The sequence below is a fragment of the Barbus barbus genome, assembly GCF_936440315.1.
Source record: "Barbus barbus genome assembly, chromosome: 29".
Lineage (NCBI taxonomy): Eukaryota > Metazoa > Chordata > Actinopteri > Cypriniformes > Cyprinidae > Barbus > Barbus barbus.
In genome coordinates this window covers 9,353,109-9,368,290 of record NC_136757.1, presented here as the reverse complement: position 1 = coordinate 9,368,290, position 15,182 = coordinate 9,353,109, and the positions used below count along the sequence as shown (strand labels likewise).

The 15,182-nt window shown below is 36.0% G+C and overlaps 1 protein-coding gene across 1 annotated transcript in view; it reads left to right on the top strand.

Annotated features, from left to right (window-relative positions):
• Positions 1-14,808, top strand: part of LOC306849421 (uncharacterized protein) — a 46,586-nt gene extending 31,778 nt beyond the window's left edge. The window contains exon 2 of the mRNA XM_079384423.1: positions 14,084-14,808. Within this exon, the coding sequence (XP_079240549.1) occupies positions 14,084-14,174 (91 nt within the window). The 3' untranslated portion in view covers positions 14,175-14,808. The remainder of the gene's footprint in view (positions 1-14,083) is intronic.
• The last annotated feature ends 374 nt before the right edge of the window (positions 14,809-15,182 follow it).

The window sequence follows — 15,182 nt, the reverse complement described above, 5'->3', positions numbered from 1 at the left end:
ATTTCTTTTATTTAAGTTGTAGGATTGCCCGTGTTGCCCTGGAAAGGCCTGGAAAGAATGTGCTTGATTCTTTTGTTAAATTAGTGATTTTCATTTTGCTTGACATAATGTATAATGTTTGTGTACTGAGTAGTTACTAGTGTTTATAGCTCATTATATGAGCTATAAATATATATAACCCAGCAGATTCACCCAATGCTGAACCAGTAAAATAGTGCCACTAGTTATTACTGCAGAGCTTAAGTTGAACTCCTAAAAACACTGCAAAACGAAAAAGGGTTGCAGGTGCTGGCAGTCAGAATGTAATAATCCTTCATCTCGGTCTCTGAACACTGGAATTCATCTCTTGGCACAACTCATGCTACACCCACACACACGCACAGCCGCTGGGTTGCCAGGCAGCAGGAGTGTGTCCTGGTAACCGGGGGCCGAAGCAATGCCAGTGCATTGCTGTACCATTTACAGTCTGCCACAGCCAGAAGCCTCACATTCAAAGCCATAAAATCTAATCAACATCTCCCTGACAAATGTATGAATTTATAAAAGCAGGAACATGTGTTTTGCAGTTGCTATGCATGCTAAAATTCATTTGAACAGTTTTGTTATTACTAAAACATATGCCTATAAGATCGCAAATGATTTTTCTTCTGTCGATTTTTTAAATATATATATTTTAAATTAGGAAAAGCTACAACTGTGCCACTTTTTAGCAAAGCATTTTACAACTACAAAAAAAATCATCTGTACTAACCACCCTCAATTCAGTTTAACCAAGTACTAGATGTGCCAAAATAATGCTGCGCTGTGTTTAAATGAAATCATTGTCATTGTTTTAGGATTTTTTTTTATACCATCCCCAGAATATGTTTGTTGAAATTAATGTACCAGTGTCAGCTGATTCATCCAATTTTGCAGCAAATCATTGTAAACTAGGCAATGGTAAAATGTCAAAGAGGAAAAATAGACTGACATTTTATTGGCATGATATACTAATCAGATATTTTGATTCTGGGTATCGCTTGCAATTTTTTCCTGTGCCACTGCTGAATCTACAGTGTCACAGAAACAAAATGATGATTAAGATGTGAGCTTGCAGTCTAAATTGAATGTGATAAGATAAAAAAGACTGTGTACCATACCAAAAAAAAAAAAAAAAGATAGCATCTTTCAGTTGCACAGTGGTGTTTTAGTGCCATGTTAAAATTTTAGATTTTGAGATTAAAGGTTTAACACTGAAATATGTTAGGAGAGTTTATTCTCAACCTATTACAGCTTTATTATTAAAATCTCTGTATAAAAATATTTATTTGATATATACATACAGTATGTTTATATGTATATGTATACATTTCAATAAATTTGTAACATTTAAATAAAAAGTAATAATGCTTTAAGAATTAAGTTGTAGGAAATTAAAGGCTGAATACTGCAACACATTTTTTAATAAAACAATGTTTGTAGAGATTCTCCACATATAATAACTTTATTCTCCAGATCTCTTTAAATAGATATATTATGTATGCTTGTACTTTCTTTTGATAGTCCACTTTAGACATTCTACTAAAGTAACTCTGCAAATGCATGTCAACTAACTCAGAGTATTGGCAGACTGGTTTGGGTTAGTAGAATTGACATGTGCTTACAAAAATACTTCTAGTTAGTGTAGTGTTTATTTATATATAGATTTATATATTTATATATAGATTTTTCATGTGCATAAAAATCTTTATACAGTGCCTTGCGAAAGTATTCATACCCTTAATTTGTTTCACGTTTTATATTGCTGCCTTATGTTAAACTGCTTTAAATCACTTTTTTCCATATAAATCTACACTCCATACACTATAATGGTAAAGCAAAAAAAAAAAAAAAAGGTTTTTAACATCTTTGCAAATTGATTAAAAATGATTAAATGATTCCATTGCATAAGTACTCATACCCTTATCTGGGACAGTTGGAATTTAGCTCAGGAGCATTCATTTTGCTTGTAAGTGTTACTAGACTTTGAGCGAAGGTAAACTGTGGCGAATTCAATTTAATTGGTATGATTTGGAAAGGAACATAAGCCTTAGTAAAAGGTCCAACAGTTGATAATGCATATCAGAGCAAAGACCAAGCCCTGAGGTCAAAAGAACTGCCTGTAGTTTGCGTCAAGCCACACATCTAGGGAAGAGTTTAGAAAAAAAATTCTGCTTCGTTGAAGGGTCACAGAAGCTTGTAGTCTCTGTTACCCTTAATGGAAGAAGTTTGAAACAACCAGGACGCTTCATAGAGCTGGTCTCCTGGACAAACTGAGCAATTGATGGAGAAGGGCTCTGGTTAGAGTGGTGACCAAGAACCTGATGGTCACTCTATTTGAGCTCCACGATCATATGTGGAAATAGGAGAAATCTACAGAAGGACAAACATCACTGCAACACTCCACCGATCTGGGATTTATGGCGGTGTGGCCAAACTCAATCCTCTCCTCAGTGAAGACAAAAGAAAACACACTTGGAATTTACAGAAAAAGCACCTAAAGGACCCTCAGACTGTGAGAAACAAGATTGTCTGGTCTGATGAACCTCAATTCCAAGCATCATGTTTGAAGGAAACCAGCTCTGCTCATTACCTGCAGAGTACCATCCCAAAAGTAAAGTGTGCTGGTAGCAGCCTCATGCTGTGGGGCTGTTTTTCAGCGGCAGGGATTGAGGGACTCATCAGAATAGAAGAAAAGCTCAACGCACCAAAATATAGAGATAGCCTTAATGAAAACCCGGTCCAGTGCATTCAGAACCTCAGACTGGGCAGAAGGTTTACCTTCCAACAGGACAATGGACCTACACACACTGCAAGAGTGGCTTATAGACAACTCTGTGAATATCCTTGAGTGGCCCAGCCACAGCCTGGGCATGAACCCAATCAAATATTTCTGGAGAAACCTGAAAATGTGCGTCTGCCCCCATCCAACCAGACAGAGCTTGAGAGGTGAAGAGGTGAGGAGAAGAATAGCAGATTATTGCCAAATGCTGATGAGCAAAGCTTGTTGCGTCAAATAAAAAAAGACTTGAGGCTGTAAAGGTGCTTCAGCTAAATATTTAGTTATTAAGTTTTGACAATTCTGTTTTTGCTTTGTCAATATGGTGTATGGAGTGTAGATGGATGTGGGGGAAAAAAGTAATTTAAAGCAGTTCAGCAACATAAAACGTGAAACAAATGAAGGGGTATGAATACATTTGCAAGGCACTGTATAAATACCTTATTTATATATAATACCTTATTTATATATAGATTTTTTTATTTTGTGTGTATATTCAATCTGAATCAGTGCCTCACTGCAAAGAGCATTCTGTACAAAAACGAAACACTGACCTATAGTGAAATGTAAAACTTTTTTCTGTGGCTTTTCCTTTTTCTAACTAGTTGTATTCTTCAGTGTTGTTGTTTGTTCCTCTGTCAGTGTGTCCGTATAAATGAATTCTGATAAAGATCAGCACAACATTTTGTCAAACTGGCAGCTTTATAGGATAAAAAGAGTTTTGTTATCTGAAGAAGTTTGTTATCTGTCTTGCCAGTGCATTTCTGTTACCCATGATAGATGCGAGTTCAACATAAAAGCTGGAGCGTTGTATCAGCAAAGACATTTCAGGAATGTATTTCTGAATTTTGAAAGAAGGATTGAGTCAGCTGGAGCGGGCACACCACTGCTGGAAAACAAGGATGTGTCACCCCTTCAATACATCTGCTCAAATGCTGGCTTTATTACAGAACCCAGAAGAGCTTTTACTGTAAAAACACATTACATAAACTTTACCAAACTGATTGGAGGGGTCATTTATGTGGGAGTATTTCAGCAGCTCAATAACAGTATGCAATATTTTCTTATATGAAATATTAATGTACAGCTTGCTTTGGATTGTATTGAAACAGCTCTAACAATATTTTATTTAAAGGGACACTCAATATTTTTCTAAGCTGAGTATGTGGAATAGAAAATAACGTTAGAAATGAATCTCGGATGTGCTGTTTGTGTGTGTTATTGTTGTGTATATGAGATGAGAGGACCGTATGCTGACTCTCTCTGTATCAATCGCAATAACACTCATCCTCAAAAACATTTCAAGATTTTTTATTTGTCACATACACAATTATACAGAGTATAACCAGCAGTGAAATGTAGGTAAACATTTCTCTCATTCTTCATTTCTTTTGTTTTTCTTGGCTGTTATTTTTGTTCTCCTCCTCTCGCTCTCATTTTGCTCTCTAATAAGCACAGATGCTCCCACACGTTGACACTGATCTTTAAACATCTATCGTTTTACGAGTCAGGAGAAATATACCCTCTTCCCTCTTTCCCTGCCCTCAGCCACCTCCATAGCGCACCTTTTGCACACTTTTTTATTGTATTTTCTGTCTTTCTCCTCCCACTCTCCTCTCCTCCTCTGTGTGAAGTCCTAGTTCTGTCCTTCAGCCACCTCTGTGTCTTCCTGTGAGCTTCCAAACTTCCATCCCGTGGTCTCCTCAAACGCTGGATCCACCGTTCGCTGTGTAGGTGTTTCTCCAGTTATCCTGCTGCTCATCCCTGTATGCCTCTCTCTCTCCGCACTCACTCTCTGGCTACATCTCAAATCCGAGTGTTCTGCCTGCCTAGACAGCATTTTTGGTTCGGTTCAGTTCATTTAGTTTTAAAAATGCTGTCTAGGTTGGCAGTCCTTTGAGTTTGAATATTCAATTTCGGCATTTGAACAAGTCTACCATGGAACAAAAAAAAGTCTTGGTTGGCAGTTCGCTAGGTTTTAAGTCTGAATGTTTTTGAATCATGAAATATCTACAATGCCCAAAAATCGCTGTGAAGGCAGCTCAATAGATTTTGAGTTTTATTGTCTGGACAGTAGAGCATGCATCTGAAAATTGTCTGAACAGTAGAGTATGCACCTGAAAAATGCCCCAAATTGCTGTCTCTGTAAAAAGATCACTAAAGTTTTGAGTTAAAATATGCTTCTACAATACCCCAAAATGCTGTTTTCATTGGCAGCTCACTAGGTTTTGAGTACAGATGCTCAAATTGAACATTCAAACATGCTAATGATGCCTAAAATGCTGTCTATGTTGGCAGCTCACTGTGCTCACTTTTTTAATTTGAATGTTCAGTTTTAACATTCCATTGATATCCAAAACTTCTAAATAGGCAACTTTTTAAAATATTTGAATCAAATATGATATATGATGCTGGAAAAGCAGCTCACCATTTTGAGTGTAAATGCTTAATTTAAACATTTAAATGCTCCCCTAACCAAACATGTTGTCTAGTCAGATGGCTCACTATTTTTTCAGTTTGAATGCTTGTTTGAAACACCATTATGATGATTAAAAATGCTATCTTGGTAGGCAGTTCATGTTTTCATTCTGGACTTTCAAATCAAATGTTCAAACATGTCTGTGATGTGAGGGGGGGGAAAAACATGTCTATGTAGGCAGCTCACCGGATTTTAAGTTCAGACATTAAAATCAAATGCTTGAATGTGTTTATGATGCCCACATGTTATCTTTTGATAAGCAGCCTGCGATGTTTTGAGTTGTGACATTCAATTCAAAATGTTCAAGCATGCATTAAAAATGCTGTCTAGCAAGGCAGCTCACTAGGTTTTGAGTTTAAATATTTGATTAAACATGTCTATGATTCCCAAAACAGTAGTGTAGATAAGCTGCTCACTAGATGTTGAGATTAAATGTACATACTGAACGTTCAAACATGCCTTCAATGCCTAAAATTGGTTTGGAGTTTCGGCTACTACAATCAAATATATTGTCCTTATGATGCCAAAAATGTCATCTAGGTAGACACCCCATTCAAATTTGAGCTTAAATACTTGATTCAAACAATTAAACATTTCATTAGTACCTAAAAATCCTGTTTAGTTAGGCAACTCACTATAGGTTTTAAGTTTGAATATTCAATTTGAACATTTTAGCATGTGTACAATGTTGCCCAAAAATGCTGTCCAAGTAGGAAACTCACTTGGTTTTGAATTTGGGATGTTGCAATCAAATGTATAATCATGCTTATGATGCATAAAATGGCATCTAGATTGGAAGCTAACTCTGCTTTGACTTCATATGTTTGATTCAAACATTTAAACCCTAAACCCTTTACCCCTAAAGTACTCAAAATAATGCTGCTCACTTAGATTTTTAGTTTGACTGTCCAAATAAAAAATTCAGAAATGGTTATGATCTCTAGGTTGTCGGCTCACTACATTTTCAGTCTGGAAGTTCAAATCAAATGTTCAAATGCATCTATGATGCAAAAAATTATGTGCATGAATAGGAAACTGACCAGATTTGAGTTCAGACATTAAAATCGTGTGCTCAAATGTGCTTATGATGCCCAAATGTTATCTTTTGGTTTGCAGCTCGTTAGGTTTTGAGTTGTGACATTCAAATAAAATGTTCAAACACATCTAAAAATGCTGTCTAGGTAGAATTTGAGTTCAATTTGAGTTCAAATCAAATACTTAGATGTTTCAGTGATGCAAATGCTGTCTAGCTAGGCAGCTCACTAGGGTTTGAGACAGCCTCTCTCTTTTTTTTCTCTCTCACTACGAGACCAATTTCCTCTCTACAGCATGCCAAAGTAAAAGCAGGCGGTGAAGCACTAGAAAGACTGAGGGATGGAAAAGATAAACTGAGGTGTGAGGGAAGTGGAGAATCTATATAGAGAGGATTGAGTCTTTCTTTAATTACAGTTAAGTGTGACAGAAATGAGATGGAAATCGAGCCTTATCTTTTAGCTTTGGAAAAGCAATGACTTGGTGCATAAATGAGTGTGTGAAATGGAAAGCGAGACCCCTCAGGTGAGGCTATTACTCGTGCTTTAGCAGATAGGTGCAGGCTGCGGCGTGGGGGTAATAAATGTGGCTCTGTTGAAAAGCTCTTACTGTTGGTGTTGCGTAATCTTCCCACTGGGAGCTCTCGCTCCGGGGACTGACTGTCTCTCTCGCTGCCTTTAATTCAGTCTCTGTCACAAAACATTTACAGAGGTAAGATGCTAATCCCATGTCTATAATGATCTGTAGTGACAATCCGTATGATTTGCGCATATACTGTACATTATAAACACCACGTTGACTTAAAAGCAAAGACTTTCTGTGCTTTTTAGTTACTTTCCATCATATTGCACATAAAACAACCAAGCTGAAGCCTCTTCCAGCTGGTGTGGACTAAACAAACATGCAAGTGGTAATTTACTATGTCTAGCGCCCACTTACCTGCCTCAATAAGGGCTGAGCGTACGTTACGTCTCCTAATTAATATTCATGAACCAAGCTGTTAAGATTTATAATGATTCACTTTTCGTTCCTGCGCCCCAGTGTATTATCACCATAAAACTGAAGCATTATGATATATGTTATATAACATTTCAGGAGCAATTCATAGGTGTATTTACCTCATGATGGTGGTATTTGCATTCTTTCTCTCTTTGACCTTGTTTAGTGGGACTAAACAGGCAAATATTATGAAAATATTTTACCCACATTGTTTAAAGCTGTATTAAATAGATTCATTCATGAGACCAATTAAAGAAAAAGTGTCAAAGTGTTGTGACAGTGTGGTTGAATTCTGCTGCTAATGAATACACACGTTTCACATGGTTTCTTTTTTTTTGGCTTGCATACACAAACCCCAGCTATATTTATATACTACCATTCAGGAGTTTGGGGTTGGTAAGATTTTTAAATGCTTTTGAAAGTAGTCTTTCATGTTCATAAAGGCTGGATTTTTTTGATAAAGAATGCAGTAATTTAAATAACTGTAAATGATTTTATATTCCTGTGATGGCAAAGCAGAATTTTCAGCAAATCCTTCAGAAATCTTCTAATATGCAGATTTGCAGCTCAAGAAGCCATTCTTAAAAGTTGTGCTGCTGGATGTTTTTGTGGAAACTGTTATAAATTTTTTCAGGATTATATAATAGAATAGAAAGTTCAAAAGAAAAACATTTTTTAGAAATAGAAATTATGTTTTAACAATGTACATATCTTTACTGTCACTTTTGAGGTGTATCCTTGCTTTTTATTACAATTATAGTATCATGGGCATATTATGGACATTTCCATTAACTATGAAACACAACACAATGCAATGCAAAATCAGTACAAAATAAATAAATAAATAAAATAAACCAGTACATAAGAGTAGATTATTTTTACATTTGTTTGAGTGGAACTAGTAAATTGTTACATTGTTTACATGTACTCATTTGCCCGATTATATACACAACACAATTGGAGGAAAATATGCAACATTGTTTGGTGATTTTGCTTTGGAATATTCAGAAAACTTAAACTGGATTTTTCTCAAAATCAACTTTGCTGACTCGATCGATTTCAAATTGCTGTACTCAGTCTTTTTTTTGTCCGATTCCAACAAGTCATATATCATTTTGAAGGTATTTTAATAGAGAAAATAAAAATAACTCATTTTTGAAAATTTACTCATTCCGACGACTCGTTTTGCCAACACGGGTCACATTTGCTTAATTTAAAAGCATGAAAAGGGATGAATTTGAGTTTTACTAAAATTGAGGGAGACACTGCATATTTTAAAACCCTGAAGGAAACATAAATTTGTATCACATGATGTTGTTGCCATGGTAAAATGAAAGGTTTTGGATCAGCATGTTTGACTGCTGTGGCTAACGTGCTACAGATGGAGTGACTCATGCAGCACAGCTGCTTTATGGAAGAGAATGTAGTGTTTCAGTGAAGACCACTTCACTGATTCTTCATTCTTCTTGGAGGTGCTGCAGTATGACCCTGGAAATCTTCCCAAACTGAAGTTGTGAGTGGCCGTTTGCTGTGGAAGCGGACAGAAGCACTTAAACTGCATGTGGGCCGCCTTTGAATGTCAGCTGAATAGCAAATATCATGAGTGCATACAGTATGAAAAGGACCGAATAAAGGCATCAAGGGGGGAAAATACCATACGCATAATGAGCAGACTTACACAATGTAAAGATTTCAGTCACTGCATTGGTTTATGTAAGCCACCGGGGTGGTAGGAGTCTTTAGTTCCCTTTCTGAGCTCAAGAGTCCTCTCTCTCCATCTTTCTCTCGCTCTACTTCTCATTCACACATCAAACAATGCTGCTTTTTACATTACAGCAGGATGACCATTATGGCAAAGTATGACATTTGAATAGCTTCCTTACATTCAGACTAATATTCACATTCAAAGTGCACTCAGTAATTTCCTTATTTAAATATTTGTACTTTATTTTTAAAAGAGAACTTGACCAAATTATATCACACTGGAGATGCACAATATATTGTTACCATATCAGTAATCGGCTAATAGTACTGATTTATTAAGTCATTGGTCCATACTGTATATTCATGCTAATGTTGTCTATTTTTATATTTTCCACAATTAACATTTACTTAAAGACACTTAATAATTTAAAAACACTGTTAAATCTTTTTATCTTTAGCAAATCTTCACTTGTTGTGTTTGTTTGTTTGTTTTCAGATTTAATTGATTTTTAATATCAGCCATTGATCAATGAATGATGGTAGACTGCAAGAGCATTGGCACCTTTAATAAAAAAAATTCTTGATTGTATAATATTCATATCTATTATGGGTCTGTTTCATGTTTTTTATTCCATAATGCTTGCACTGAAAAAAGTGAAAAATTGTGTAATTTATATAAAGTCCAATTAGTCTAACTGAAACTCTTGGTGTCTGCTATAAAAGCAAACAACTCTCCCAATAGGATTTTTTTTTTTTTAAAGAAGCTAAAAGAAAGTAAAATAAGTTTTGTTTTTATTAGTATTTTAGTTTTACACCAGAGTGTTAATGTGCAGAGCACATATGGGCAAGCTTTATTGATTGCAGAAATTTTTATTTTATTTTATTTTGTACATAACGGAAAAGATTATGCATATTTTAAAAAGACATTACAAAACTTCAGTATTTCAAAGAGAACACTCGTGTCTTTATTTATAATAAATTTTAAATAATTACATTTTTTCAATAACTTCATTTTTTATAATAAATGATCTTTTTACTCTGTATAAATGTTTTTTTTTTTTTTTTAAGAAATTACTATTTTTTTATGAATATTAAATCAAAATTTAAGGTTTGAACTAAACCATAAATATAATTTAAAGGGGAAAAAACTAATAAATTTGCCTGTAACAAATTTTTTATATTTTTGTTCCAAGTTGGTCCAAATGATAATTTTTCTTCAGTGTGTGTGATTGTAATTGCTGCTAACACTCATTTTTAAGTTGAGCTGACATTACTTAACACTTAACTTTTAACATCTCATTACAGCGTCTCTCTAACTTTTTCTATTGTATGAACTGCTTTTGCTTGTTTGTATGTTTCTGCTATCGTCTGCTTATCTGCTTCTTTCTCTGTCCATCTCTGTCCCTTTATTTGCTCTCCACTCGTCCTTCCATCCCTTTCTGTGTCTTTCTCTGTATCTGTCAGAGGTGTCAGACTACACTCATCCTCCAGCTGCTCCGCAATCACTCATCTCTCCTCAGCTTCCACCTTCAGTTCCCATCAGCCAGCTAAAAGCCGCAGTCACCATCAGTTCTGCTGCCCTTCCAGGCTGGGCAGACCCGAGCCGCCCTCCAGCAAGTGCTCAGAGCGGGCCAGGTAAGGGCCAGCAGAGCCAAAATCCTCTAGTTCCCTTAGTTTCTGTACCCACAGCCTTCCTTAATACCACTTCAGCCCATTTCCCCTCTTCAGATCCCCACATCACCCTGAAGAGCCGTTCACAAATACAGCTGTTTGCAGTGACAAAGCGTCCAGAAGTCAGTCATTATAAATGAGAGTCATTTCCGACAACATTAGCAGGAGCAACTGTTGTCAATGTGACAAAGTTGAGCTCAACTTTATGTAAATGAGCAGCAACGCAATGCAGAAACTACCAATGGGAGTGCAGAAGGTGACCCACCTCCCGATACTGTAGTTTTATTGGTGACTGCATCACTGCTCATTTGCAGGTTAAACTGCACTAAACTCAAACCAGTTTGAGTCTGAGCTGGTTCAGATCCTGATCCCACTCCTCTCTTACAACTATGTTCATGTCTGCACTCTAATGTCCTATAAATAAAAGTAAAAAAAAAGAAGACTCAAATCACCAGCTCTTATTAAAATGTAAAAGTTTTTCTGCAAAATGCTGTGATTGTGAACACTGCTTTACACCATGTGTGATGCAACAAGAGTCCATTATCAAGTAATCTGTCCTCAAAAAATCACATCAAGTCTGAATATATTCTACACTTTCAGAAAAAAAACATACAAAACTGTCACTAGGACAGTACGCTTTCAAAAGGTACTAATATGTGCCATTTAGGGGTAAATAAGGTACAAAGATGTACCTTTTAGCTTTTGTACCTAAGGGTACCGCCCCAGTGACAGCTTTGTACCTTTTTCCAAAAACTGCAGTGCTCAAACTTAATCATTTTTTTGGTAACACTTTATTTTACAGTCTCCTAACTAGTTGCTTATTCGCATGCATATTACCAGAATATTAACCATTAATTAAGCACATATTAATGCCTTATTCTACATCCCTAATCCTACCCAATACCTAAACTTAACAACTACCTTACTAACTATTAATAAGCAGCAAATTAGGAGTTTATTGAGGGAAAAGTCATAGTTTATATTGAATAAGTGTTCCCTATTCTAAAGTGTTACCTTTTTTTTCTGCTGGCCCAGTAGTTTAGATTTTCAATCAATGCACCACAAAATAATGATCAGTGTATAGCAATGCATTTTTATATTTGCTAGAAATATAATTTTTTGTTTTTGATTTTTTGTTTGGATTTTCTTTAACTTTTTTTTCCCTGAAAAATCTATAAGCTGTAAGTTAAACTCTTTAAATTCATAAACATGTGCTAGTGCAGCGGTTCCCAATCCCAGTCCTCGCGCCCCCTGCTCTGCATATTTTGCATGTCTCTCTTAGTTAACACACCTGATTCAGATAACCAGCTCATTAGAAAAATCAGCAGAGCTTACATGGAAGAGATAGGATTCATCACTTGTTGCTTTAACTCATCTTGACACGGGATGTTAGGACATGGTGTAATGCTTTCCAATGTCTTGCAATCTGTTGATTCACCAGCAGTTTACCAAACACTCCACACTGCCCCTCACCCTTTGACCTTTGACCTGTTGCACTCATTTAAACTGCTGCCCTCACCCGGTGTGTCACATTTTGTGTGTGCCGTGTCCTTCCTCTTGCCCTCGCTGTGAAGTGCTAAGAGAAGGACACTTCAGGGACTGCGGAGGAGGAAGTGATCACTTTAGCACTGCCAGGGAAGATGCTAGATGAGGCTTGTCAGACAGACGCTTGAGGAAGTGAGAGGTACCAATTAATGTCTTACAGTTTGACGGATGCCTGTCAGACACAGTCGCTACCACTTTTTTACCTCGCCCCCCATCAATTCTTCATTTATTTCTCTGTCCTTGTCCACCAGCGTCCTTCATTACTTCTCTCTCTTCCTCCAGCGTCTCACTAACTCTGTGTACACACAGGATCAAACATGGCTAGCTCAGTTTAAGCCTCCCAGAACAGCCATGATTGAGAGAGAGAGTAAAAGAAGAGACAGACACAGAGTGTGTGAACTTGATCTGTCGCTCTCTATCCTCTTTTCCTTAACTGTGCCATTTAAAGCCTCATGCGCACGTCTGCTGGCAGAATGCCTCCCAAAATAAAAGCAACCTCATTATTTTAGACTCTGACAGACTCTCTCACTTTCTGATTTTCTTCACTGTAATATCATGTTTTGCTCTTTAACTGTCACTCACAGTTTTGAACATAGACATTATAGAGCACTATTCAAACTTAAATTTTTATAATTCATGAACGAAAACCTTTTGTAACATGATTTGTATGTGCCATTTCCATGGTAATGCAATGTCTGATTTTAAAATGGGTTTCAAAGGATGAATTTTGAGATTTTAAGTTTTCAACTGATATATAATTTCTTATGATTTGTAAAGCGTGATAGGGAAAAAGGCAACTAAGAAGACTGTCTGTGACAAAGGTCAGAAATCCTGTTATGATGTAGATTTTTCAGGTGCACTCTTGTCATAAATTAATCTATTAATTTTCCTTCATAATGTTTTAACAAAAAATATGTTTTTTTAATGATTTTTGTTTTCATTTTAGTTAACTATAATCAACCTGACACATATTACTTTGAAAATACTCATATTTACCAAAGTTTCATGAATGAGGACCATTGTGTTCATTGGTATTGATAACTGATTGTGAAGTGTATAATTTTTTCAATGTTAAAAAATGTCCCTTATCCTAAAATGCAGACAAATAAGCCAATTGAGGGTTAGCTTCTTCTAAAAAAAAGTGCATAAAAGCAGCTCAGCAACAGCTCAACCAATGGTGTGAGTTGAGGGTGGGGCTATTTGTCTGCTGACCAATGACAATGAGAGGATTCAGGAAACCTGTTTGGTGATGTTACATAAATTACACACTTCAGCTTTAATGAAAATGAAACATTAAAAATGTGTTTATGTACAGTAAGTATTTTTACTGGAACAAAAAGCAACAGCAACATGGGTTGTGAAACAGATGTGACCAAGTAGATAAAAGCAGTACAACAAACTAAATGACCATCATAACCTAATTTTCATTCGCATTAACTTAAAAATGGCGCTTACACTGACTAATGTGTATACACTTTAGCTAAACAGTACCAAGCAACTGGATGTTTATACATATACAGACAAACTATTTATAGATTTTCCAATTAGGCTAAAAGTTTTGTGGTGCTCCAGTATAGCTGATGCATACAGCTGTGATTCAGCAACTAGTGGAATGTGTTGATTCTGCCATCTAGTGGACACATTTGAGCAAAGCAGTCTGTCTGAGCACTTGTGAATCTAGCCTATCTATGGTCCAGTAATTTCCTTTAGTTCGTTACAGGTAGATAAAATTAAACTCAATAATTTTGTGTCTGTTTTTTCATGTTCTTTATGTGTTTTCATCCCTCTTTTTTCTAACTTTCTGTCGCTGTATCTCTCTCTTTCAACTTTCTGAACCTCTTGTCCCTCATCATTAGTGAGGAAGAGGAGAAAGAGGAGGGCGAGAGTGATTCTGTCCATCAGTTCTGTTGCACCGCCTCCGGGTGCAGTAGCCCCTCCTCTCGCTAACCTGCAGCCAATCAGCATGAGTGGAGCAGCTTGATTGACATTAGTTGCTTGAACTCTGTGATAACAGGACTTCATGATTCTTTTAGTACAGTTTTTGTAATTGCATGTTCAATAGCTTGCTGTCTCGATTAACTGCTGTTACATTTTTTTCTGTTAAGTCATTTGAAAATTTCTCGATAAATTAACACTGCATTCAGTTTGGGGACAGTGACTGTATTTCTATATGTCTCTATACAGAAATATCAGGTACAGTCAATAATGTTACTCTAAAATAAAGCTGCTTTTTGTTTCAATGAACATTGCACAGAGATACAGTGACTCTGCAGCCGTGTGAGATGTCTTTAAATTTGCTTAGTATTATAGACTGCATATACTATCTACCGACTATATCATAATATAATATTAAAATAAAATATCAGTATAGTTGCTGATTATTCTTTAATATAATTTAATCCCTATCGAGAACCTTTTTTTGTAAATGAGTGGTATCCCAAATGTCACTGTGCTTGCTGATTTTGTGAACACTGTGTTAACCTATTGTTCATAATTAATGTTTACTCTTGTTGTTTTCTCTTGTAGGAGGCATATATTAAAGCTGAATGTGCCACTATGAATAAAGTCGATCATTATCAGGACACGCTGACATTTTTGCCTGAAAATGTAAAAATATAGTGAATTTTCAAAAAATCTGAAGCAGGAAGTTGTGGTCAGAAAATGAGGAAAATGTCACAACATTGAACAGAAAATGGCATTTTAATTTCAATAGGTGAAATTTAATGAGCTGATATTCAGATGAAAAAAAAAAACTTTTTCTTTTTTTTTTTGCCTTACACAAAACTTGTATCAGTAGTAATATAAATGTGCTGTCACATTTACCCTTGTATGGCAATTTTTTTCAGGCAAAATCGGGAATCCACGTTATTGGGAATTTCATCAGAGGACAAAATATTTTCATATGTAGATTTAACAAAAGTATTAAGCCCAGCTAACAGGGAACGTTTTCACAAC